Here is a 24,528-nt window from a genome sequence, read left to right on the forward strand (position 1 = left end):
TTAAACTCTGAACTCTCAGATGAGATTACTTTCCACCAAATGAAGAGATACAATGTTATTAAAAAGAAAGATGGATGCAGTCAATCTGATCATATGGCCTACATTTTCAGTTTAAAATTCAGATTTTGCTTTAAAAGTCAACTAATACAGCAAGAACATGTGTGATCCTGATGTAGCTGTAAAAGTGATCTATTTCGTGCTTTTTATGAAATCCCCAGCTTTGAAGACAAAGGAAACTTCTCCAGAACCAGCTTGAAACTTACACAAAGCATAAGTGTTGTTTTCCAAAATAACCACTAAAGTACAGTTGCTGCACCGCTGTGACGCCAAATTGCAGAGATGCTCGGGCCTCCTCCAGGAAGTTGACAGTGAAAACACCATTTGTCCTCCACAACACTTGTCTCAACTATAAGACACCTGGAGCTGAAGAACCAGTTAACTGTGAGGTTCCTTGTTCTTAAACTCAAAGACTAAATGTCTCACAGTCATAAAGGACTCCTTTACAGTATGGCAAGGAAGCAAATAGTATTGTATCACAACAGGATTATATCATCACAGAGTCCACAAGAGTCCACTGTTGTGAATCTTCTCCTGGTGGTAGCCGAGATGTGTTGATGAGGAAGGAATCTTCGCAGACACCGACTTGGTTATCAAAGATGTTTATTGGAGAGAACAGTCAGGTATCAATCGGACACTGCAGTATGCCCGAGGGAGGTTTCGCGGTCCCGATGGTGAAGAACTCCGAGGTGTCTTCATCGTCACCTCCTTCTTATACAGTCGAGTAAACACATTCTTTACTGATGACCTCACGCTATACAATATGGCCAACCCAATGGTATAGCGTTCAGTCATTACCAAAAAAGGGAATACTTGAAGATGCTTCATGCTACACATCCTCATATGGAGAACAACCAGGGGCCCACAGGCTCCAGTGTCATCTTTTAGGAGCTCCTTTTACATAAAGGAGGAAGACACAGGACACACATGTGGAGCATGTCCTAATATGGTGCTTAGGCTGGGTGCTAAACACATTACGGCCTTACAGACGTAAAGCCTGCATAGAACGGGTCAGATACTACACCACTTCTTCCTGGATTTCAAAAACATGATGCTAATCATCCTGCACAAAGATCTGAGGTATTTCCGGGGTTTTCTTCTGTTTGTCTTGTAAACGTGATGCATTTACCAAGAGTTTGACACTTCCTTCACAGGTCGTGCAGGTTACACAGGTTAAAATATCGGTTTGTGGGAGATCCAGCAGGATAAAAGAGGTGTGAGTCGACAGAAGCCTCACAGCTCAACTACAGGACAGACCTACAGGACAGACCTACAGCCATGCAGCACTTCACAGCGAGCACCATCTTGTGTAAGTATGCATGTCTCTGATGATGATGATTATTGTTATTGTTATTATTATTATTAATAATAATAATCACAGACAAGTATATCATATTTAAATGGGCAATAACAACTGACATGAATGGCACAGTGATGCCAGTGATTTGGTGTTCATGCAGGTAGAATTTTGCGACAATATGCTTCATTTCATGATACATTTTTTTAATAAAAGGATTCAAGCTTTGCAAACATGATTAAAAGCAGCATTTATTGTGTTTTCCAGTGCTGGCAGCAACATGTTCACTCATGACAACAGGTAATCGAACGTTACACAGGCTTTTTGTCTAGCTTCAGAGTGTGAATTCAACAGTGCAGATGAACATGTCCTGCCTTTGCAGCCGCCGCTGTCGAAAGAGTGACCACCTGTGAAAGCCCATTTAACGTCCATCACCTGAGATGTGGTACGAGCTTCTATGCTACACATGTTTAAATGACCTTCTTAGCTGCTTTTGCCGTGTCATTGTAGTGCCGTTCATGGTTTTACAAGCATTACAATTGTGGCATTAAATAATTTGATAGAAATACACTGATTCTAAATAAAATACACACTCAGACCCTAGTTTAAAAAAATAAAAACAATGTTTTTTTCACAAGCCAGCCAAGTAAAAGTAATTTATTTAGTGCTTTTCATTGTATAAAATGTTATCTAAATGCTGATGTAATTCCTGCACACTGTAGTATCTATCCCCTGAGAAAAAAGTATCAAATAAGAGTGTCAAAGGTTTGTGCTCAGAAAACCTTCGCTGTCTATTTCAGAGAAGGGAGTGATCAGCGTGCAAGCTGCCCTGTACGGCCGCGCAGACACGGACACCTGCAGCGAGGGCAGGCCTGTAGGCCAATTGACCAACACAACCTGCTCGCAACCAGGCACGGAGGATCTTGTCAAGACGAGGTAGACACGTTCCTGTTCCGACCGGCGCTGTTGCTTCCAATGCGACAGCCTATCAGACCACATTCACGTTCAACAACAATTTTTAGCAGAACCAAAGTCCTTCGGGCAGTGAATGGTTCATTTGACAATAGAAAGGAAATTTGAATTGGAAAACAAATGAATGAAACAGTTATAATTTAACCCTTAATATTTATTGGTAATTAAGTGATTCTAAAAAAAATTATAGATCCAACAGAAAGGCCAATTGACCTATTATATTAAAAAAATGCTTGCAGGGACAAATAAAGTCCCGTGTAACAACTGCTCCCATTTATGTTCTACTCAGATGTGATGGCAAAAAAGAATGTGAGATCAACATAAGAGACGTGGCTACCCCTGATCCCTGTGTGGGCACCTTTAAGTACCTGGACACCAACTACACCTGTCTACCAGCAAGTCAGTCAACAGTAACACTGAAACAGCCCCATCGGTTGTAACTGTATGTTCCTCTAACCTCATTGGTTCTTTCGACAGTTCACGTTGTTGCCTGTGAGGGCTCGCTGGCCCATTTGTTCTGCGGTAAGACTTCATTATTCGTTTCACATTCACAGAACGTTACTCTGATCTCATTACTCTGCTTTCCTCCATCAGCTGAAGGACAGGTCATTTCTGTGTACGGTGCTGATTACGGCCGTCGGGACGAGACCACGTGCTCTTACAGGCGCTTCAGCTTTCAGACGAGGAACACCCTCTGCTCAGGCCCCACTAACAAAGTTGCAGAGCTGTACGCCTACAAAACTTGCTGGTTTCAGCACACGTGTGAGAAGAATCACAGTAAAACCTGGAATAAGTAACGTTACTGTTTATCCACAGGTGTAATGGAAAGAACAGGTGCACGTTCAGAGTTGGAAGCTCACTGTTTGGAGACCCCTGTAGGAACACCTATAAGTACCTGGAGCTGGCTTACGTCTGTGAATGTACGTTTTAGTGGTTTACACTTGAATCATTTGGTGTGATATGAGTCTAGATTTTGTCCTTGTAATATGCACTTGAACCACTAGTTGTCACTATTCTCCTCTAAACCTTTTTCTTCTTTTTCAGATCCTGTGATTGTTCCATACGAGCATTACTCTCCAGAATGAAACTACAGCCATTTCTGCAAGCTTATGCTTCCAATGAGGACAAAACAACAAACCAAGACATACAAAAAAAATCAATTCAAACTGAAAATGACATACTGCATACAACACATGATTCCATTTGATTAGAATTTGGTGATGAAGATTGATTTTCTTTCTTTCTGGGGGTTGTATTTAAAAATTAAATTTTACAATTAAAATGCAGCAAATGACATTGATTTCTCAGTTTTTCCCTTATAAATATCTCCAAACTGGGGCTTTACTGGTTTAGGTAACCCAACAAGCAGCAGCCTTACACAGCTGTCTTTCCTGTCTAAAGACTGGAACCCATCTTAAGGAAGGAGGCAAATAGAACAAACATAAGGTGTCAAAAGGTGTATTCCACCACTCCATGTTTTTATGCCATGGAATCCCAAATATTTCAGAAGACAATAAAAGCAAAGAGGTGTCATTTTAATAACCAGTTCAGGCTTTATTGGTTACTACTTCAATGATACAGTCCTTTAGGTATTTTACTTAGATACAGATCTTAAGTTAACCACTTTAGTCTGGTGTTACATGGTTAAAGCAAAAACATTCTTAGAAGTACTGATGAATGAGATTAAATGGTGATTTTTGCATCCTCGCTACCAAATAACGGTCAAGTTGTCGATGTCTTTGTTGAGGTCGGTCTTTGACGGGTAGACGACCTTAAGGTTCCCGTCGTGGTCGACCGTTCGGACCTGCTGCACGATGAGCTCGCTGGACATCTCGCGGGGGCCAGACGGCTCTTGCGGGCTCCCCTCTTCCCCATCTGAGCTCACTTCTTCCTGATGTTCTACTGTGAACTTGTTCAACTCTGCCATTTTCTGTGATTAAAACAGGAAGCGACATTGCTTGTTTTATGCAGGAGAAACACCAATTAAAGATGGTAAAAAGGAGAAATTGTTTTAAAAGACATCACATAAAAATCTGGGTATTAAGAACTTGGGCTCATCCAGGATCAAAAACTCACTTAACTAACAGGAGGCCAGATCGATAAGTACTTTAAAAAAGTAGTCAGGACAATTTTAGATCAGTGGTAAAATGGTGGAGCTAGGCTGTTGACACCTGTACGAAACCTCGCTGCTAGACAAAAAAGCTGTGACTTCATTTAAAAGCTTACTGCAACCAGCGCGTCCATCACGTCTTTACACGTCTGCAGGCTGGTGGCACTTGTCACTTCCAAGAGCAGCTCCTTGGTCGTCTTTTTGATCTGTGAGGTACAATCGGCCGTGAGTTTAACCACTGCAACCTTAAAATGACACGACTTTGTCTTCAGTTTATATCAAGATGACGTGCACCTTGGTTTTCTCACTGTTTGATCTTATATCCCCCCCAATCATTCTAGATTTATGAAGCATTAAACTGTTGGTTTTAATATTTGGAATTCCTACTATTTTCTGCCAGTCAACATTTATGCATCATGTCTTTGACCTGTCGATGATAGCAGAATTGGCTGACAGTCTGCTGCTTCAAGTGTCCTATCATCCATCTTCATGCAACCTGAGGACACAACACATTTTTGTCGATGCAACATGTTTTAAGGTTTTGTCTGGGGCTTCTTCCTACGTCATTCAAATAAAACTTGATGATCTAACAGTTTTGTTTGCCTTAGAGTCTTCCTCTTTCCTCATTGTTTCCTCTTTGTATAAAACCACAGCTGCAGGAAATGATTATCTCTGGCTTTAACAAAAAAATATATCTGAACAGGCATCTTTTGTTTTTTTTACATCTGTATTAATATAATGTGCGTAGACAGAATAAAAGTCATACCTAAGGGTTATAACCATAATAAATGTACAATGTGAGGTTAAAGAGAATGATTGCCTTTATAAAGCAGAAGTTCAAAGGAAACAAATGGTAATGCTGAAGCTGCCTAAAGATGTATTTAGTTATGTTAAAATAAAAATCCATGAAAATATTCTGTCACCAGGCTACGCTCAGTACCCCAGAGTGACAAAATGAAAGCAGAATTTTAGATCTTTGTGCATTATAAAAACAAACCCTGGAGGATTTAATGGACCTCAGACGTCCACTTAGCTGTAGCACCTTTGCAGCAGTTGCAGCCTCAAGTCTTCTTGGGGGATGGGGGTGTCAAAGGCAATGATCTCCTGGATTCAGGGAGATCCTCTGCAGCTCTGCTCAAGCTTCATCGGGTCCAACAGACATTTTCTGAGCTCTCCACAGAGTTTGAGTAGGTTAAAGTCTGGGTTCCTGCTGGTCCACGTTCAGAGGACTGCTGTTCTTAAGGTTGTTGTCTTGTTGACAGCAGTGACCCAGTCTGATCCCTTCCAACCCAGTCTAACCCAGTCAGCACAGAATCAAGTTTTCATAAAAAACTCCAAGCAGCTTTTCAGCAACGCTGACCTACTGCCATGAACCAGCTCAGGGCTCAGACAAAGTAGGGAGAACACACAGGATGGATTTTTTAGAACAAAGGGAATTTATTGATTGATCATGCAAAACAACAAACCAAAGCAGAACACCCAAGCAGTCCTGGAGGGAGCCAAGCAAGAGAGTGACTGCCCAGACTGTGGAGCATTTATAGCCCTTGTCGTGGAATTTTTAGCCGTTTGGAGAAGAAAAACTATTAATCTAAGTTACTGCGTAGGAGATGGTTTTAATCCAGTCAGTCGGTCAGGATACACACACCGAAGCATGCGGAGAGATCTCTGCTCAATGTATACAGTTCTGATCTTATATAGTTGAAGGCCCGCCCCTGAGGTGCAGACGTCTTCACACCGGGTGTTCCGGCTGGCGCAAGAAGTTGAATGCCTGAGGATGTCCCCCCCTCAGTCCTTTGACGCTGGTCTTCCTTCAACCTTTGTTTCCATGTAAATGAATGAGGAACCAAATGGATTCCGTCTGCTCTCCCAGTCTCCATCACACCCTTCCTTTTGTTCTCAATTTACATTTCACAATAGAATACCATTTCAATTTCCTCCTTTTGTATACAATTTACATTCCACAATCAAATTCCATTTCAATTCCCCCCTTTTGATCCTACTTGGATCAACCTGATTTTGACAGTAAACTTGAAATACATCAGTAACTTAGTTCATCTTTATAATCCTCTTCCAGTCCACATTCAGATGAATTGTAAAGTCCGGTTTCTTGAGTGGTGCTCGGGAGAAGATGAGTAGTACTGCTGTGATTGATATCACACCCAGGACACACAGGAATTTCCTCAGGATCAGGTCGGTCCGTCGCCTGGGATGCAAAGGCTTTCCTTGGAGGCTCCTCTTGTTCTTTCGTTGGTGGCTTGGCACGCCACTTGGAGCAGCAGGGACGCTAGTTTCACTCCCTACTGACTGGCTCCTTCGGCTCTGGCACCTTCTTGCAGTGGGACGCGTGGATCCACGTTGCTCTCTCGGCTACTTTCACTGCGGTCTGAGTCACCAGCAGAATTTGGAATGGGCCTTGCCACCGTTTCTGGTTCCACCTGGTCCTCCGGAAGTCTTTGATCACCACGTAGTCCCCTGGATGTAACGGATGGAGCTGTTGGTCCGCTGGAGACGGCAATGCTGCTTTCACTCGTGCCCGGATTTCTGAAAGAGACTTAGTGAGATTTCTTCTGCTGGGTGTAACTCTATAAAGTCCATCATCACATGCTCAAACGGTCGGGTTGGTGGAGGATGAGCTGCTTGTGCTGAATTTGATGTTGGTCTTCCGGGGTTGTGTGTAGCACATACTACGCAGGCTTTACAAAATTTCTCAGCCACTGGGGTGAACCCTTTTGTGAACCAATGCTCTGACATAATTTCTAGCATCCCCCCTTTTGACGCATGGTCGAGACCATGAGTCAACTTGGCGTAGTGATGGAAAAGAGCCGAGGGCAAGCATGGTTTGCCATTAGGGCCCATCCAGCCGTGTTGAGTATGGACTGCCCCCACCTGGCGCCAGAGCTGCTTATCCTTCTGTGTGGCAAGTGAAGATTGCGACCTGTGAGGGGAGAAGGACAGCGTCCAAAAGAGCCGCCACCAGCCGATGATTCAAGATGGGAGCGCCGTCAGACTTGAGGAAGCCCCTGTGCTTCCACAATGCTCCAAAGTCATGAACTACACCAAAGGCGTACCTAGAATCAGTGAAGATGGTAACTGACTGGTTGGCTGCGAGGTGGCAAGCTCTGGTAAGGGCCACCAATTCAGCGGCTTGAGCTGAGTAGTTGGACGGTAATGATGCAGATTCAACAGTGCCGCGGGAGTCACAGACTGCGTAACCGGCTTTGCACCGGCCCGTGTCCGCATCCCGGGATGCTGACCCATCGACAAAAGAACAAGATCAGGATTGATAAGAGGTTGATCCATGAGGTCAGGACGTGGGGAACAAGACACAGAGAGTTCCGTCACGCAATCAAGAGGGTTGCCCTCCTCCGGGATGGGGAGGAGGGTGGCTGGATTCAATACATTGCAGCATTTGAACATCAAACAGTTGACAGACACACAAACAGACAAGTTGACAGACGCAGCGCAGCGCATGGGATCCCAGTACATAGTATCAGTGGTGGACTGAGGCTTGTGCGTAGAAACGCTCCTCATAATTTGTGTCCTGGCTCGGTGCGACGTGGGCAGTACAGTGCACTGCATCATCTGTTTGCAGATGTGCAGCAGGGTCCACTCTGCCTTTTGTAGTAGCACGCTTGACTCTGAATGGGGCAGCCCCCAAATGCAAATCCATTTAAACTCCGGAACAATAGATGAACATACGAATAGGTTAATCACGTTTGCGTGTGGATGCTCCCGTGGTGGTGTGGTGTGATACTGTGCCTGAATTGTGGTTGGATGCTCCTCAGCCGGCTCCACCTCTCTTTCTAGTCAGTCCAATTGTTGCCATGGTTCTGAATGGAATTGGTGCTCTGAGTGTCCCCGTCCTCTGCCCTGCGGGTACCCTCTGCCACGCCCTCTTCCTCTCCTCCGGAGGCAGTCTCGTGACCAGTGTCCATTCCGACCACAGTAGAAGCAGGCGTCTGAGTCTTCCTGCCCCTGGTATGGTGGTTGCTGTCGTGTGTGCGGTGGGCCTCGAGATGGGGCACGTGGAGGGCCTCCTCCGTCGTGTCGTCTGGCGCCGTCTGGTGGAGGATACTTGAGGAGAGCCAGTTGTTTCTGCTGCAGGGCTCTCTTTGTATGCTTGTCCTCTTCTTCTGTAGCGGTCCTTCTTTCCTGCTGTCGTTTGTACTGGTGATCAGCATGCTTTACCACCACGGAGAGTCACGTATCAGCATCACTCCATCCGATGCATGAGTCCTTAACCAGCTGACTCAGTGGGTGTTGGAGGCCTTGAAGGAATTGTTGTTTCAGGAGGGATTTCATACGGGGTGACTTCTGGGCCTGGATAAGGGTCAGGCTTGGTCATGCCACTGTGATCGTCGAACACTATCATGAGACGCTGGACGTAGTCTCGTGGTCCCTCATCCTTTGCCTGAACACACGCAGAAACCTTGGGGAGATCACATTGTGTTTTAAAGTCTTCGGTTACCTTGGTGATCAGGTGGGTGGTGAAGTCCCTATAGGCTATGTCATGAGGGTCATCGTCTGCTCCAGATGACACCCAGTTGATTGTTGCAGGCTGCCAGTGCCCGCTGAAGATGCTTTTTACAGCTGCGAACTGTGTGGGTGAGCAGATCTTCATCATTATTCTGGCCATCTCAGAGGATGTCGGGACATAGTCTCGAAAGAAGTCAGTCAGAGCTTTTGCCATTGTCGCTCCTCCTTTCTCCGGACGAGGGAGGTGTTTTGCAGCTTCCACGATGTCTGCTTCTGTCCAGGGCCTGTACACATACATTGGGTTGCCCTGAGGGCCTCCCACTTGAACCATTGGCATGGTCAAGGCAGGTACCAAGGGCCTGTGGTCCCGTTCTCTCGTCCCCCTGGTGGCTATAGGGGAGAATGATGTTCTTGGGCTCACCCCACAGGCCGCCCCTGTGGTTGTTGGGTGGAGTCCTTCTGGCGGGTGAAGGTCATCTGGGATGGGTAGAGGCAGAAGAGGCGAGCTCGGGGCCCGTTGGGGTGTAGGAGGCCGCGAGGGGGCAGTCAGGCTGGGTGGTAGTTGATAAGGCGGCGGGTAGGTGGTTTCAAGAGAGGCGGATGGCCCGGCGTCAGATTTCCAGCTGTCCTGCAGAGACGGAAAAGGGGGAGAAGAAGGGGGAGAAGAGGGGGAGGTTTCTGCTAGGGCTTTGCTATCTTAACTGTCCCTACTTTCAATTGCGTCATTGCTTTCTGACATTGCTTTCTCTCACGGTTATCACATTCTGTTTCCCAACATTTCAACTTTTCTTCTATATCTATCATCACGTGTAATTCTTTGCTGATAGTTTCTTTCTGCTCATCATTTCATTCCTTTTCTTATTTAAATTGTCCCTCAGGGTGGACAATTGTCGCGCACTTAACGATCCTCCCTCTGAAAACCCATACTGTTCACACCACAACCCGACATATGCACAACTTTCCGGCCCGTACTTCTTAGTCATTATGTCCATTACTGGAGACAGTCGGTCTCCAGCACCACGTTCAACTCTTACCTTACTCTGCAAGGTTCCCATGGTAACCTGATCCTGTTTTATTGCAACCTGATCTTATTTTTTTTTGTTTAAAAAATAAATAATCACAGGGCTTCCCTTTAACAACCTGGTCTTGCCTTTTTCTTGCTCACAGGATTTACGTTTTGATACCTGGTCTTGCCTTTTTTCTTGCTCACAGGATTTACACTTTGATACCTGGTCTTGCCTTTTTTCTTGCTCACAGGATTTACACTATTACCTGGTCTTGCCTCAATGATCTCACAGGACTTAATTTTGTAACCTGATCTTATTTCTAATAAATTCACAGGGCTTAATTTTGTAACCTGATCTTATTTCTAATAAATTCACAGGACTTCATTTCGTAACCTGATCTTATTTCTAATAAATTCACAGGACTTCCTTTGATGTTTACTTATATTTGTAACCTGATCTCGTCTCAAAGGGCTCACAGGATTTTCGTATTTATTTAAGCTGTTTAGCGGCGCTCGCCGGTTAGCAGAGTAAGGTTAGCGTCTATCCTACGCAGTAATTCGTTCCATATATTACGATAAATACATCTTACCAATTTAAATTCAGCCGTGGAATTCGAGGAATCCTGTGACCGTCGATCGGGACCGACTGGGTCCTCCTCCGTAAGATTGCGGGGTTTGAGGATGAATCGCCTTTGGTGGATTCAGGTGGCCAGCCCCTCAGTCGGGTCCCGACGGACGTACTCAGGATCCCACTTCTGACACCAAGTTTGTCGTGGAATTTTTAGCCGTTTGGAGAAGAAAAACTATTAATCTAAGTTACTGCGTAGGAGATGGTTTTAATCCAGTCAGTCGGTCAGGATACACACACCGAAGCATGCGGAGAGATCTCTGCTCAATGTATACAGTTCTGATCTTATATAGTTGAAGGCCCGCCCCTGAGGTGCAGACGTCTTCACACCGGGTGTTCCGGCTGGCGCAAGAAGTTGAATGCCTGAGGATGTCCCCCCCTCAGTCCTTTGACGCTGGTCTTCCTTCAACCTTTGTTTCCATGTAAATGAATGAGGAACCAAATGGATTCCGTCTGCTCTCCCAGTCTCCATCACACCCTTCCTTTTGTTCTCAATTTACATTTCACAATAGAATACCATTTCAATTTCCTCCTTTTGTATACAATTTACATTCCACAATCAAATTCCATTTCACCCTCACAGCTGATCAGTCCAGGTGAGCTGGATCGCCACTTAGCAGCAGTTGGCCCACCCACTGCCTGCAGAAGGGAGGAGACAACAGAGAGGCAGGCAGAGAAGACACAGCCAGGGTTGTCACACTACATATGTAGACATAGATGCTAAATGGACTGGTGGTACTGGGACACAGAAGATAAATGGATGGGTGATTGAAGATAAAAAAGACTATTAATAATGGAACATAGAGGTTCAATAGACTTATACGACTAATCACCAACAGATCAAAACCTCTAAGACAAAGGAAATTGTTATTCTGGACTTTGGGAGGCTCCGACCAAGACCGCAACCATTCCTGTTAGGGGGAGCTGAGGTGGAGGCTGTGGGCCCTTACAAATACCTCGGGCTATGGTTGGACAATAAACTGGACTGGAAAACACACACTAGCCACCTGGTGCCTACCTCTGTGGTCGGCATGAAGCTGGACTGAAGGTGGCAGAGAGGAAGACTCTGGAAGATTGCTGGGTATTATGGACAATGCCAGCAACCCCCTGCACATCGTCATCAGCAACCAGAGGAGCCTGTTCATTGAAAGCCTGCTCCCTCCCAAGTGTCGGACCAACAGGCTCAAGAACTCATGTCCATCATGCCATCGCACTCTACAACTCCTCACTTGGGGGGAGGAACACATACGGTATGAGGACATAGAGTACAGAAGACAGTAGGGAAGGAGGGCAGCCATTTTACACCTGTACACACAGAAATGGACACTTGGTGCAATATATTTGGTGCAGTAACCTCATTCTCATCCATAGTGCAATAACTTAACCATATTTTCTGTGCTTCCTGTTTCTCTTTCTATTTGCTTGCTATTCTTTCTAACATGCTGCTGGAATTTTTAAATTTCACAAAGGGATCAGTAAATTTGAGTTGAAGAGGTTAAACGGACTGGTGTTACTGAAACACAGTAACAGTAAAAGACTGGTTGTAGCAGAACATTTAATAAGATGACAAAAATGTAATGCAGCAACATTTATAAATGAGAGTGAAATGATCATCTAATGACACATTTTCCTCAGTAAACTGTTGTGCTGTAAATGCTGTTACTGTATCTAATAATAATGTGTGTCTAGAATTTGGAGGCACTGCTTTCCTGGACTCCTCTGTTCCTCCTCTTCAGTCTAGGGGAATTTTGGACATGTGCTCCCACCCTTAAATCTCTCTGATGCTTGTTACTGATGGCAACCACATCTGATAATCTGTGGTTGCCATCAGAGTCGAACAGGTCAAACCAGTTGGCAACAGTGTTAGAACGATAGGTGTCATTGTCGTGGTTGTCAACGAGTGACAGATACAGAATCAGCAGAATAAAAAGAATAGAAAATAGAATGTTTGCAGTAGAATTAGTAACAGAACCTGTTCATAAAGGTGTGCTGTCCCTCGTTCTATCTGCTTCAACGCCTCTGCTCGCTCTTAATCCCAGTCACATTCTGCTGATTGTTGATGTTCACACTGTAACAGACAGACAAGGAACATTTATACATGCTACAGAAATGAGGACACCTGAATGAAAAAACTTATATGGCTTTTGACAGCCTCTGATTGTAAAGTGAGATTATTTTCCCACAAATAATCAATCACCAGAGTTTAAACTCTGAACTCTCAGATGAGATTACTTTCCACCAAATGAAGAGATACAATGTTATTAAAAAGAAAGATGGATGCAGTCAATCTGATCATATGGCCTACATTTTCAGTTTAAAATTCAGATTTTGCTTTAAAAGTCAACTAATACAGCAAGAACATGTGTGATCCTGATGTAGCTGTAAAAGTGATCTATTTCGTGCTTTTTATGAAATCCCCAGCTTTGAAGACAAAGGAAACTTCTCCAGAACCAGCTTGAAACTTACACAAAGCATAAGTGTTGTTTTCCAAAATAACCACTAAAGTACAGTTGCTGCACCGCTGTGACGCCAAATTGCAGAGATGCTCGGGCCTCCTCCAGGAAGTTGACAGTGAAAACACCATTTGTCCTCCACAACACTTGTCTCAACTATAAGACACCTGGAGCTGAAGAACCAGTTAACTGTGAGGTTCCTTGTTCTTAAACTCAAAGACGAAATGTCTCACAGTCATAAAGGACTCCTTTACAGTATGGCAAGGAAGCAAATAGTATTGTATCACAACAGGATTATATCATCACAGAGTCCACAAGAGTCCACTGTTGTGAATCTTCTCCTGGTGGTAGCCGAGATGTGTTGATGAGGAAGGAATCTTCGCAGACACCGACTTGGTTATCAAAGATGTTTATTGGAGAGAACAGTCAGGTATCAATCGGACACTGCAGTATGCCCGAGGGAGGTTTCGCGGTCCCGATGGTGAAGAACTCCGAGGTGTCTTCATCGTCACCTCCTTCTTATACAGTCGAGTAAACACATTCTTTACTGATGACCTCACGCTATACAATATGGCCAACCCAATGGTATAGCGTTCAGTCATTACCAAAAAAGGGAATACTTGAAGATGCTTCATGCTACACATCCTCATATGGAGAACAACCAGGGGCCCACAGGCTCCAGTGTCATCTTTTAGGAGCTCCTTTTACATAAAGGAGGAAGACACAGGACACACATGTGGAGCATGTCCTAATATGGTGCTTAGGCTGGGTGCTAAACACATTACGGCCTTACAGACGTAAAGCCTGCATAGAACGGGTCAGATACTACACCACTTCTTCCTGGATTTCAAAAACATGATGCTAATCATCCTGCACAAAGATCTGAGGTATTTCCGGGGTTTTCTTCTGTTTGTCTTGTAAACGTGATGCATTTACCAAGAGTTTGACACTTCCTTCACAGGTCGTGCAGGTTACACAGGTTAAAATATCGGTTTGTGGGAGATCCAGCAGGATAAAAAGAGGTGTGAGTCGACAGAAGCCTCACAGCTCAACTACAGGACAGACCTACAGGACAGACCTACAGCCATGCAGCACTTCACAGCGAGCACCATCTTGTGTAAGTATGCATGTCTCTGATGATGATGATTATTGTTATTGTTATTATTATTATTATTAATAATAATCACAGACAAGTATATCATATTTAAATGGGCAATAACAACTGACATGAATGGCACAGTGATGCCAGTGATTTGGTGTTCATGCAGGTAGAATTTTGCGACAATATGCTTCATTTCATGATACATTTTTTTAATAAAAGGATTCAAGCTTTGCAAACATGATTAAAAGCAGCATTTATTGTGTTTTCCAGTGCTGGCAGCAACATGTTCACTCATGACAACAGGTAATCGAACGTTACACAGGCTTTTTGTCTAGCTTCAGAGTGTGAATTCAACAGTGCAGATGAACATGTCCTGCCTTTGCAGCCGCCGCTGTCGAAAGAGTGACCACCTGTGAAAGCCCATTTAACGTCCATCACCTGAGATGTGGTACGAGCTTCTATGCTACACATGTTTAAATGACCTTCTTAGCTGCTTTTGCCGTGTCATTGTAGTGCCGTTCATGGTTTTACAAGCATTACAATTGTGGCATTAAATAATTTGATAGAAATACACTGATTCTAAATAAAATACACACTCAGACCCTAGTTTAAAAAAATAAAAACAATGTTTTTTTCACAAGCCAGCCAAGTAAAAGTAATTTATTTAGTGCTTTTCATTGTATAAAATGTTATCTAAATGCTGATGTAATTCCTGCACACTGTAGTATCTATCCCCTGAGAAAAAAGTATCAAATAAGAGTGTCAAAGGTTTGTGCTCAGAAAACCTTCGCTGTCTATTTCAGAGAAGGGAGTGATCAGCGTGCAAGCCGCCCTGTACGGCCGCGCAGACACAGACACCTGCAGCGAGGGCAGGCCTGTAGGCCAATTGACCAACACAGCCTGCTCGCAACCAGGCACGGAGGATCTTGTCAAGACGAGGTAGACACGTTCCTGTTCCGACTGGCGCTGTTGCTTCCAATGCGACAGCCTATCAGACCACATTCACGTTCAACAACAATTTTTAGCAGAACCAAAGTCCTTCGGGCAGTGAATGGTTCATTTGACAATAGAAAGGAAATTTGAATTGGAAAACAAATGAATGAAACAGTTATAATTTAACCCTTAATATTTATTGGTAATTAAGTGATTCTAAAAAAATTATAGATCCAACAGAAAGGCCAATTGACCTATTATATTAAAAAAATGCTTGCAGGGACAAATAAAGTCCCGTGTAACAACTGCTCCCATTTATGTTCTACTCAGATGTGATGGCAAAAAAGAATGTGAGATCAACATAAGAGACGTGGCTACCCCTGATCCCTGTGTGGGCACCTTTAAGTACCTGGACACCAACTACACCTGTCTACCAGCAAGTCAGTCAACAGTAACACTGAAACAGCCCCATCGGTTGTAACTGTATGTTCCTCTAACCTCATTGGTTCTTTCGACAGTTCACGTTGTTGCCTGTGAGGGCTCGCTGGCCCATTTGTTCTGCGGTAAGACTTCATTATTCGTTTCACATTCACAGAACGTTACTCTGATCTCATTACTCTGCTTTCCTCCATCAGCTGAAGGACAGGTCATTTCTGTGTACGGTGCTGATTACGGCCGTCGGGACGAGACCACGTGCTCTTACAGGCGCTTCAGCTTTCAGACGAGGAACACCCTCTGCTCAGGCCCCACTAACAAAGTTGCAGAGCTGTACGCCTACAACACTTGCTGGTTTCAGCACACGTGTGAGAAGAATCACAGTAAAACCTGGAATAAGTAACGTTACTGTTTATCCACAGGTGTAATGGAAAGAACAGGTGCACGTTCAGAGTTGGAAGCTCACTGTTTGGAGACCCCTGTAGGAACACCTATAAGTACCTGGAGCTGGCTTACGTCTGTGAATGTACGTTTTAGTGGTTTACACTTGAATCATTTGGTGTGATATGAGTCTAGATTTTGTCCTTGTAATATGCACTTGAACCACTAGTTGTCACTATTCTCCTCTAAACCTTTTTCTTCTTTTTCAGATCCTGTGATTGTTCCATACGAGCATTACTCTCCAGAATGAAACTACAGCCATTTCTGCAAGCTTATGCTTTCAATAAGGACAAAACAACAAACCAAGACATACAAAAAAAATCAATTCAAACTGAAAATGACATACAACACATGATTCCATTTGATTAGAATTTGGTGATGAAGATTGATTTTCTTTCTTTCTGGGGGTTGTATTTAAAAATTAAATTTTACAATTAAAATGCAGCAAATGACATTGATTTCTCAGTTTTTCCCTTATAAATATCTCCAAACTGGGGCTTTACTGGTTTAGGTAACCCAACAAGCAGCAGCCTTACACAGCTGTCTTTCCTGTCTAAAGACTGGAACCCATCTTAAGGAAGGAGGCAAATAGAACAAACATAAGGTGTCAAAAGGTGTATTCCACCACTCCATGTTTTTATGCCATGGGATCCCAAATACTTCAGAAGACAATAAAAGCAAAGAGGTGTCATTTTAATAACCAGTTCAGGCTTTATTGGTTACTACTTCAATGATACAGTCCTTTAGGTATTTTACTTAGATAACCACTTTAGTCTGGTGTTACATGGTTAAAGCAAAAACATTCTTAGAAGTACTGATGAATGAGATTAAATGGTGATTTTTGCATCCTCGCTACCAAATAACGGTCAAGTTGTCGATGTCTTTGTTGAGGTCGGTCTTTGACGGGTAGACGACCTTAAGGTTCCCGTCGTGGTCGACCGTTCGGACCTGCTGCACGATGAGCTCGCTGGACATCTCGCGGGGGCCAGACGGCTCTTGCGGGCTCCCCTCTTCCCCATCTGAGCTCACTTCTTCCTGATGTTCTACTGTGAACTTGTTCAACTCTGCCATTTTCTGTGATTAAAACAGGAAGCGACATTGCTTGTTTTATGCAGGAGAAACACCAATTAAAGACGGTAAAAAGGAGAAATTGTTTTAAAAGACATCACATAAAAATCTGGGTATTAAGAACTTGGGCTCATCCAGGATCAAAAACTCACTTAACTAACAGGAGGCCAGATCGATAAGTACTTTAAAAAAGTAGTCAGGAAAATTTTAGATCAGTGGTAAAATGGTGGAGCTAGGCCAGCGGGGGGTTGATGTAGGCTGTTGACACCTGTACGAAACCTCGCTGCTAGACAAAAAAGCTGTGACTTCATTTAAAAGCTTACTGCAACCAGCGCGTCCATCACGTCTTTACACGTCTGCAGGCTGGTGGCACTTGTCACTTCCAAGAGCAGCTCCTTGGTCGTCTTTTTGATCTGTGAGGTACAATCGGCCGTGAGTTTAACCACTGCAACCTTAAAATGACACGACTTTGTCTTCAGTTTATATCAAGATGACGTGCACCTTGGTTTTCTCACTGTTTGATCTTATATCCCCCCCAATCATTCTAGATTTATGAAGCATTAAACTGTTGGTTTTAATATTTGGAATTCCTACTATTTTCTGCCAGTCAACATTTATGCATCATGTCTTTGACCTGTCGATGATAGCAGAATTGGCTGACAGTCTGCTGCTTCAAGTGTCCTATCATCCATCTTCATGCAACCTGAGGACACAACACATTTTTGTCGATGCAACATGTTTTAAGGTTTTGTCTGGGGCTTCTTCCTACGTCATTCAAATAAAACTTGATGATCTAACAGTTTTGTTTGCCTTAGAGTCTTCCTCTTTCCTCATTGTTTCCTCTTTGTATAAAACCACAGCTGCAGGAAATGATTATCTCTGGCTTTAACAAAAAAATATATCTGAACAGGCATCTTTTGTTTTTTTTACATCTGTATTAATATAATGTGCGTAGACAGAATAAAAGTCATACCTAAGGGTTATAACCATAATAAATGTACAATGTGAGGTTAAAGAGAATGATTGCCTTTATAAAGCAGAAGTTCAAAGGAAACAAATGGTAATGCTGAAGCTGCCTAAAGATGTATTTAGTTATGTTAAAATAAAAATCCATGAAAATATTCTGTCACCAGGCTACGCTCAGCACCCCAGAGTGACAAAATGAAAGCAGAATTTTAGATCTTTGTGCATTATAAAAACAAACCCTGGAGGATTTAATGGACCTCAGACGTCCACTTAGCTGTAGCACCTTTGCAGCAGTTGCAGCCTCAAGTCTTCTTGGGGGATGGGGGTGTCAAAGGCAATGATCTCCTGGATTCAGGGAGATCCTCTGCAGCTCTGCTCAAGCTTCATCGGGTCCAACAGACATTTTCTGAGCTCTCCACAGAGTTTGAGTAGGTTAAAGTCTGGGTTCCTGCTGGTCCACGTTCAGAGGACTGCTGTTCTTAAGGTTGTTGTCTTGTTGACAGCAGTGACCCAGTCTGATCCCTTCCAACCCAGTCTAACCCAGTCAGCACAGAATCAAGTTTTCATAAAAAACTCCAAGCAGCTTTTCAGCAACGCTGACCTACTGCCATGAACCAGCTCAGGGCTCAGACAAAGTAGGGAGAACACACAGGATGGATTTTTTAGAACAAAGGGAATTTATTGATTGATCATGCAAAACAACAAACCAAAGCAGAACACCCAAGCAGTCCTGGAGGGAGCCAAGCAAGAGAGTGACTGCCCAGACTGTGGAGCATTTATAGCCCTCACAGCTGATCAGTCCAGGTGAGCTGGATCGCCACTTAGCAGCAGTTGGCCCACCCACTGCCTGCAGAAGGGAGGAGACAACAGAGAGGCAGGCAGAGAAGACACAGCCAGGGTTGTCACACTACATATGTAGACATAGATGCTAAATGGACTGGTGGTACTGGGACACAGAAGATAAATGGATGGGTGATTGAAGATAAAAAAGACTATTAATAATGGAACATAGAGGTTCAATAGACTTATACGACTAATCACCAACAGATCAAAACCTCTAAGACAAAGGAAATTGTTATTCTGGACTTTGGGAGGCTCCGACCAAGACCGCAACCATTCCTGTTAGGGGGAGCTGAGGTGGAGGCTGTGGGCCCTTACAAATACCTCGGGCTATGGTTGGACAATAAACTGGACTGGAAAACACACACTAGCCACCTGGTGCCTACCTCTGTGGTCGGCATGAAGCTGGACTGAAGGTGGCAGAGAGGAAGACTCTGGAAGATTGCTGGGTATTATGGACAATGCCAGCAACCCCCTGCACATCGTCATCAGCAACCAGAGGAGCCTGTTCATTGAAAGCCTGCTCCCTCCCAAGTGTCGGACCAACAGGCTCAAGAACTCATGTCCATCATGCCATCGCACTCTACAACTCCTCACTTGGGGGGAGGAACACATACGGTATGAGGACATAGAGTACAGAAGACAGTAGGGAAGGAGGGCAGCCATTTTACACCTGTACACACAGAAATGGACACTTGGTGCAATATATTTGGTGCAGTAACCTCATTCTCATCCATAGTGCAATAACTTAACCATATTTTCTGTGCTTCCTGTTTCTCTTTCTATTTGCTTGCTATTCTTTCTAACATGCTGCTGGAATTTTTAAATTTCACAAAGGGATCAGTAAATTTGAGTTGAAGAGGTTAAACGGACTGGTGTTACTGAAACACAGTAACAGTAAAAGACTGGTTGTAGCAGAACATTTAATAAGATGACAAAAATGTAATGCAGCAACATTTATAAATGAGAGTGAAATGATCATCTAATGACACATTTTCCTCAGTAAACTGTTGTGCTGTAAATGCTGTTACTGTATCTAATAATAATGTGTGTCTAGAATTTGGAGGCACTGCTTTCCTGGACTCCTCTGTTCCTCCTCTTCAGTCTAGGGGAATTTTGGACATGTGCTCCCACCCTTAAATCTCTCTGATGCTTGTTACTGATGGCAACCACATCTGATAATCTGTGGTTGCCATCAGAGTCGAATAGGTCAAACCAGTTGGCAACAGTGTTAGAACGATAGCTGTCATTGTCGTGGTTGTCAACGAGTGACAGATACAGAATCAGCAGAATAAAAAGAATAGAAAATAGAATGTTTGCAGTAGAATTAGTAACAGAACCTGTTCATAAAGGTGTGCTGTCCCTCGTTCTATCTGCTTCAACGCCTCTGCTCGCTCTTAATCCCAGTCACATTCTGCTGATTGTTGATGTTCACACTGTAACAGACAGACAAGGAACATTTATACATGCTACAGAAATGAGGACACCTGAATGAAAAAACTTATATGGCTTTTGACAGCCTCTGATTGTAAAGTGAGATTATTTTCCCACAAATAATCAATCACCAGAGTTTAAACTCTGAACTCTCAGATGAGATTACTTTCCACCAAATGAAGAGATACAATGTTATTAAAAAGAAAGATGGATGCAGTCAATCTGATCATATGGCCTACATTTTCAGTTTAAAATTCAGATTTTGCTTTAAAAGTCAACTAATACAGCAAGAACATGTGTGATCCTGATGTAGCTGTAAAAGTGATCTATTTCGTGCTTTTTATGAAATCCCCAGCTTTGAAGACAAAGGAAACTTCTCCAGAACCAGCTTGAAACTTACACAAAGCATAAGTGTTGTTTTCCAAAATAACCACTAAAGTACAGTTGCTGCACCGCTGTGACGCCAAATTGCAGAGATGCTCGGGCCTCCTCCAGGAAGTTGACAGTGAAAACACCATTTGTCCTCCACAACACTTGTCTCAACTATAAGACACCTGGAGCTGAAGAACCAGTTAACTGTGAGGTTCCTTGTTCTTAAACTCAAAGACTAAATGTCTCACAGTCATAAAGGACTCCTTTACAGTATGGCAAGGAAGCAAATAGTATTGTATCACAACAGGATTATATCATCACAGAGTCCACAAGAGTCCACTGTTGTGAATCTTCTCCTGGTGGTAGCCGAGATGTGTTGATGAGGAAGGAATCTTCGCAGACACCGACTTGGTTATCAAAGATGTTTATTGGAGAGAACAGTCAGGTATCAATCGGACACTGCAGTATGCCCGAGGGAGGTTTTGCGGTCCCGATGGTGAAGAACTCCGAGGTGTCTTCATCGTCACCTCCTTCTTATACAGTCGAGTAAACACATTCTTTACTGATGACCTCACGCTATACAATATGGCCAACCCAATGGTATAGCGTTCAGTCATTACCAAAAAAGGGAATACTTGAAGATGCTTCATGCTACACATCCTCATATGGAGAACAACCAGGGGCCCACAGGCTCCAGTGTCATCTTTTAGGAGCTCCTTTTACATAAAGGAGGAAGACACAGGACACACATGTGGAGCATGTCCTAATATGGTGCTTAGGCTGGGTGCTAAACACATTACGGCCTTACAGACGTAAAGCCTGCATAGAACGGGTCAGATACTACACCACTTCTTCCTGGATTTCAAAAACATGATGCTAATCATCCTGCACAAAGATCTGAGGTATTTCCGGGGTTTTCTTCTGTTTGTCTTGTAAACGTGCTGCATTTACCAAGAGTTTGACACTTCCTTCACAGGTCGTGCAGGTTACACAGGTTAAAATATCGGTTTGTGGGAGATCCAGCAGGATAAAAAGAGGTGTGAGTCGACAGAAGCCTCACAGCTCAACTACAGGACAGACCTACAGGACAGACCTACAGCCATGCAGCACTTCACAGCGAGCACCATCTTGTGTAAGTATGCATGTCTCTGATGATGATGATTATTGTTCTTGTTATTATTATTATTAATAATAATAATCACAGACAAGTATATCATATTTAAATGGGCAATAACAACTGACATGAATGGCACAGTGATGCAGTGATTTGGTGTTCATGCAGGTAGAATTTTGCGACAATATGCTTCATTTCATGATACATTTTTTTAATAAAAGGATTCAAGCTTTGCAAACATGATTAAAAGCAGCATTTATTGTGTTTTCCAGTGCTGGCAGCAACATGTTCACTCATGACAACAGGTAATCGAACGTTACACAGGCTTTTTGTCTAGCTTCAGAGTATGAATTCAACAGTGCAGATGAACATGTCCTGCCTTTGCAGCCGCCGCTGTCGAAAGAGTGACCACCTGTGAAAGCCCATTTAACGTCCATCACCTGAGATGTGGTACGAGCTTCTATGCTACACATGTTTAAATGACCTTCTTAGCTGCTTTTGCCGTGTCATTGTAGTGCCGTTCATGGTTTTACAAGCATTACAATTGTGGCATTAAATAATTTGATAGAAATACACTGATTCTAAATAAAATACACACTCAGACCCTAGTTTAAAAAAATAAAAACAATGTTTTTTTCACAAGCCAGCCAAGTAAAAGTAATTTATTTAGTGCTTTTCATTGTATAAAATGTTATCTAAATGCTGATGTAATTCCTGCACACTGTAGTATCTATCCCCTGAGAAAAAAGTATCAAATAAGAGTGTCAAAGGTTTGTGCTCAGAAAACCTTCGCTGTCTATTTCAGAGAAGGGAGTGATCAGCGTGCAAGCCGCCCTGTACGGCCGCGCAGACACAGACACCTGCAGCGAGGGCAGGCCTGTAGGCCAATTGACCAACACAACCTGCTCGCAACCAGGCACGGAGGATCTTGTCAAGACGAGGTAGACACGTTCCTGTTCCGACTGGCGCTGTTGCTTCCAATGCGACAGCCTATCAGACCACATTCACGTTCAACAACAATTTTTAGCAGAACCAAAGTCCTTCGGGCAGTGAATGGTTCATTTGACAATAGAAAGGAAATTTGAATTGGAAAACAAATGAATGAAACAGTTATAATTTAACCCTTAATATTTATTGGTAATTAAGTGATTCTAAAAAAAATTATAGATCCAACAGAAAGGCCAATTGACCTATTATATTAAAAAAATGCTTGCAGGGACAAATAAAGTCCCGTGTAACAACTGCTCCCATTTATGTTCTACTCAGATGTGATGGCAAAAAAGAATGTGAGATCAACATAAGAGACGTGGCTACCCCTGATCCCTGTGTGGGCACCTTTAAGTACCTGGACACCAACTACACCTGTCTACCAGCAAGTCAGTCAACAGTAACACTGAAACAGCCCCATCGGTTGTAACTGTATGTTCCTCTAACCTCATTGGTTCTTTCGACAGTTCACGTTGTTGCCTGTGAGGGCTCGCTGGCCCATTTGTTCTGCGGTAAGACTTCATTATTCGTTTCACATTCACAGAACGTTACTCTGATCTCATTACTCTGCTTTCCTCCATCAGCTGAAGGACAGGTCATTTCTGTGTACGGTGCTGACTACGGCCGTCGGGACGAGACCACGTGCTCTTACAGGCGCTTCAGCTTTCAGACGAGGAACACCCTCTGCTCAGGCCCCACTAACAAAGTTGCAGAGCTGTACGCCTACAAAACTTGCTGGTTTCAGCACACGTGTGAGAAGAATCACAGTAAAACCTGGAATAAGTAACGTTACTGTTTATCCACAGGTGTAATGGAAAGAACAGGTGCACGTTCAGAGTTGGAAGCTCACTGTTTGGAGACCCCTGTAGGAACACCTATAAGTACCTGGAGCTGGCTTACGTCTGTGAATGTACGTTTTAGTGGTTTACACTTGAATCATTTGGTGTGATATGAGTCTAGATTTTGTCCTTGTAATATGCACTTGAACCACTAGTTGTCACTATTCTCCTCTAAACCTTTTTCTTCTTTTTCAGATCCTGTGATTGTTCCATACGAGCATTACTCTCCAGAATGAAACTACAGCCATTTCTGCAAGCTTATGCTTTCAATAAGGACAAAACAACAAACCAAGACATACAAAAAAAATCAATTCAAACTGAAAATGACATACTGCATTGTGACGGCTCTGTCGTGCCTCACTGTTGTCGGGGCTGGCTGGAAGAGTAATTCCCTGGCTGACCTGCAGGGGAGTGCCAAGCGTTTCCAGTCGACCCAGCATGTTCACCTGCTCACCTGTGGCCCATCTGCTGGGATTGGCTGCCTGACGGGTCCAGGTATAAAACCTGTCTGGAGAGCGTCGAGGAGGCCCCCTCTCGTCCTCTCTGGTGTGCTGCAGTGGAGTTCGTCAGATGAGCCCGGAGCTTGTCACGGCCGCAGGAGTTTGGAGTTTCCCTCTTTGTGACTATTTGGACTTTTCTGTTTTATATTCCACTGGGTTCTTTAATAAATGTTATGTTATGTTGGGTTGAAAATCCTCATCGTTGGTCTCCCCATTTGTATGTCATGGCTACCTTGAGCCAAGTATTCGTGACAGCATACAACACATGATTCCATTTGATTAGAATTTGGTGATGAAGATTGATTTTCTTTCTTTCTGGGGGTTGTATTTAAAAATTAAATTTTACAATTAAAATGCAGCAAATGACATTGATTTCTCAGTTTTTCCCTTATAAATATCTCCAAACTGGGGCTTTACTGGTTTAGGTAACCCAACAAGCAGCAGCCTTACACAGCTGTCTTTCCTGTCTAAAGACTGGAACCCATCTTAAGGAAGGAG

The 24,528-nt window shown here is 43.5% G+C and overlaps 3 protein-coding genes and 1 long non-coding RNA gene across 12 annotated transcripts in view; 1 reads left to right on the forward strand and 3 right to left on the reverse strand.

Annotated features, from left to right (window-relative positions):
- The window catches only part of LOC115249070 (uncharacterized), a 36,193-nt gene that overhangs the window by 346 nt on the left and 11,319 nt on the right, over positions 1-24,528 (reverse strand). The window contains exons 4-5 of the long non-coding RNA XR_003887779.1: positions 20,125-20,220; positions 12,519-12,614 (exon numbers count right to left, since the gene is read on the reverse strand). This is a non-coding gene — a long non-coding RNA (uncharacterized lncRNA). The remainder of the gene's footprint in view (positions 1-12,518; positions 12,615-20,124; positions 20,221-24,528) is intronic.
- On the forward strand, positions 1,272-23,886 carry LOC101076462 (L-rhamnose-binding lectin SML-like). Of its 3 annotated transcripts, XM_029833274.1 has the most exons (11): positions 1,277-1,366; positions 13,961-14,116; positions 21,567-21,722; positions 21,977-22,009; positions 22,092-22,154; positions 22,510-22,645; positions 22,971-23,080; positions 23,159-23,203; positions 23,276-23,408; positions 23,498-23,601; positions 23,726-23,886. In XM_029833274.1, the coding sequence occupies exons 3-11, from the start codon at positions 21,692-21,694 to the stop codon at positions 23,764-23,766; spliced, it is 696 nt and encodes a 231-aa protein (XP_029689134.1). In that variant the 5' UTR covers positions 1,277-1,366; positions 13,961-14,116; positions 21,567-21,691; the 3' UTR covers positions 23,767-23,886. The 3 variants fall into 3 exon arrangements, with proteins under 3 accessions (XP_029689133.1, XP_029689134.1, XP_029689132.1); XM_029833272.1 differs by lacking the exons at positions 21,567-21,722; positions 21,977-22,009; positions 22,092-22,154; ... (4 more) ...; positions 23,498-23,601; positions 23,726-23,886 and adding exons at positions 14,372-14,404; positions 14,487-14,549; positions 14,905-15,040; ... (3 more) ...; positions 15,892-15,995; positions 16,120-16,362; XM_029833273.1 differs by lacking the exons at positions 13,961-14,116; positions 21,567-21,722; positions 21,977-22,009; ... (5 more) ...; positions 23,498-23,601; positions 23,726-23,886 and adding exons at positions 1,622-1,654; positions 1,737-1,799; positions 2,155-2,290; ... (3 more) ...; positions 3,143-3,246; positions 3,371-3,620 and having other exon boundaries at positions 1,272-1,366.
- Positions 3,857-5,848, reverse strand: LOC115249056 (leucine-rich repeat-containing protein 47-like). Of its 4 annotated transcripts, none has more exons than XM_029833279.1 (4): positions 5,479-5,848; positions 4,864-4,932; positions 4,553-4,642; positions 3,857-4,256 (listed from the first exon to the last, which is right to left on the reverse strand). In XM_029833279.1, exons 2-4 carry the CDS (start codon positions 4,915-4,917, stop codon positions 4,035-4,037), a joined length of 366 nt encoding a protein of 121 aa, XP_029689139.1. In that variant the 5' UTR covers positions 4,918-4,932; positions 5,479-5,848; the 3' UTR covers positions 3,857-4,034. The 4 variants fall into 4 exon arrangements, with proteins under 4 accessions (XP_029689139.1, XP_029689137.1, XP_029689138.1 ...); XM_029833277.1 differs by having other exon boundaries at positions 4,731-4,932; positions 5,479-5,847; XM_029833278.1 differs by lacking the exon at positions 5,479-5,848 and adding an exon at positions 5,434-5,453 and having other exon boundaries at positions 4,731-4,932.
- LOC115249057 (leucine-rich repeat-containing protein 47-like) lies at positions 16,679-18,599 on the reverse strand. 4 transcript variants are annotated; one of them, XM_029833284.1, is made up of 4 exons: positions 18,228-18,599; positions 17,613-17,681; positions 17,302-17,391; positions 16,679-16,984 (listed from the first exon to the last, which is right to left on the reverse strand). In XM_029833284.1, exons 2-4 carry the CDS (start codon positions 17,664-17,666, stop codon positions 16,763-16,765), a joined length of 366 nt encoding a protein of 121 aa, XP_029689144.1. In that variant the 5' UTR covers positions 17,667-17,681; positions 18,228-18,599; the 3' UTR covers positions 16,679-16,762. The 4 variants fall into 4 exon arrangements, with proteins under 4 accessions (XP_029689144.1, XP_029689145.1, XP_029689142.1 ...); XM_029833285.1 differs by having other exon boundaries at positions 18,183-18,599; XM_029833282.1 differs by having other exon boundaries at positions 17,480-17,681; positions 18,228-18,597.

The sequence above is a fragment of the Takifugu rubripes genome, chromosome 3, assembly GCF_901000725.2.
Source record: "Takifugu rubripes chromosome 3, fTakRub1.2, whole genome shotgun sequence".
In the NCBI taxonomy this organism is placed as follows: domain Eukaryota; kingdom Metazoa; phylum Chordata; class Actinopteri; order Tetraodontiformes; family Tetraodontidae; genus Takifugu; species Takifugu rubripes.

Bases quoted from the DNA above. Each gene is read 5' to 3' on its own strand.
- LOC115249056 (XM_029833277.1), bottom strand. From the start codon at position 4,790: ATGCTTCATAAATCTAGAATGATTGGGGGGGATATAAGATCAAACAGT. The intron at 4,643-4,730 runs GTGCACGTCATC...TGTACCTCACAG, and splicing joins CAAACAGTGAGAAAACCAAG to ATCAAAAAGACGACCAAGGA. The intron at 4,257-4,552 runs GTAAGCTTTTAA...TTTTAATCACAG, and splicing joins TGATGGACGCGCTGGTTGCA to AAAATGGCAGAGTTGAACAA.
- LOC115249057 (XM_029833282.1), bottom strand. From the start codon at position 17,539: ATGCTTCATAAATCTAGAATGATTGGGGGGGATATAAGATCAAACAGT. The intron at 17,392-17,479 runs GTGCACGTCATC...TGTACCTCACAG, and splicing joins CAAACAGTGAGAAAACCAAG to ATCAAAAAGACGACCAAGGA. The intron at 16,985-17,301 runs GTAAGCTTTTAA...TTTTAATCACAG, and splicing joins TGATGGACGCGCTGGTTGCA to AAAATGGCAGAGTTGAACAA.
- LOC101076462 (XM_029833273.1), top strand. From the start codon at position 1,336: ATGCAGCACTTCACAGCGAGCACCATCTTGT. The intron at 1,800-2,154 runs GTACGAGCTTCT...TGTCTATTTCAG, and splicing joins CGTCCATCACCTGAGATGTG to AGAAGGGAGTGATCAGCGTG. The intron at 2,726-2,803 runs GTCAGTCAACAG...TTCTTTCGACAG, and splicing joins CTACACCTGTCTACCAGCAA to TTCACGTTGTTGCCTGTGAG.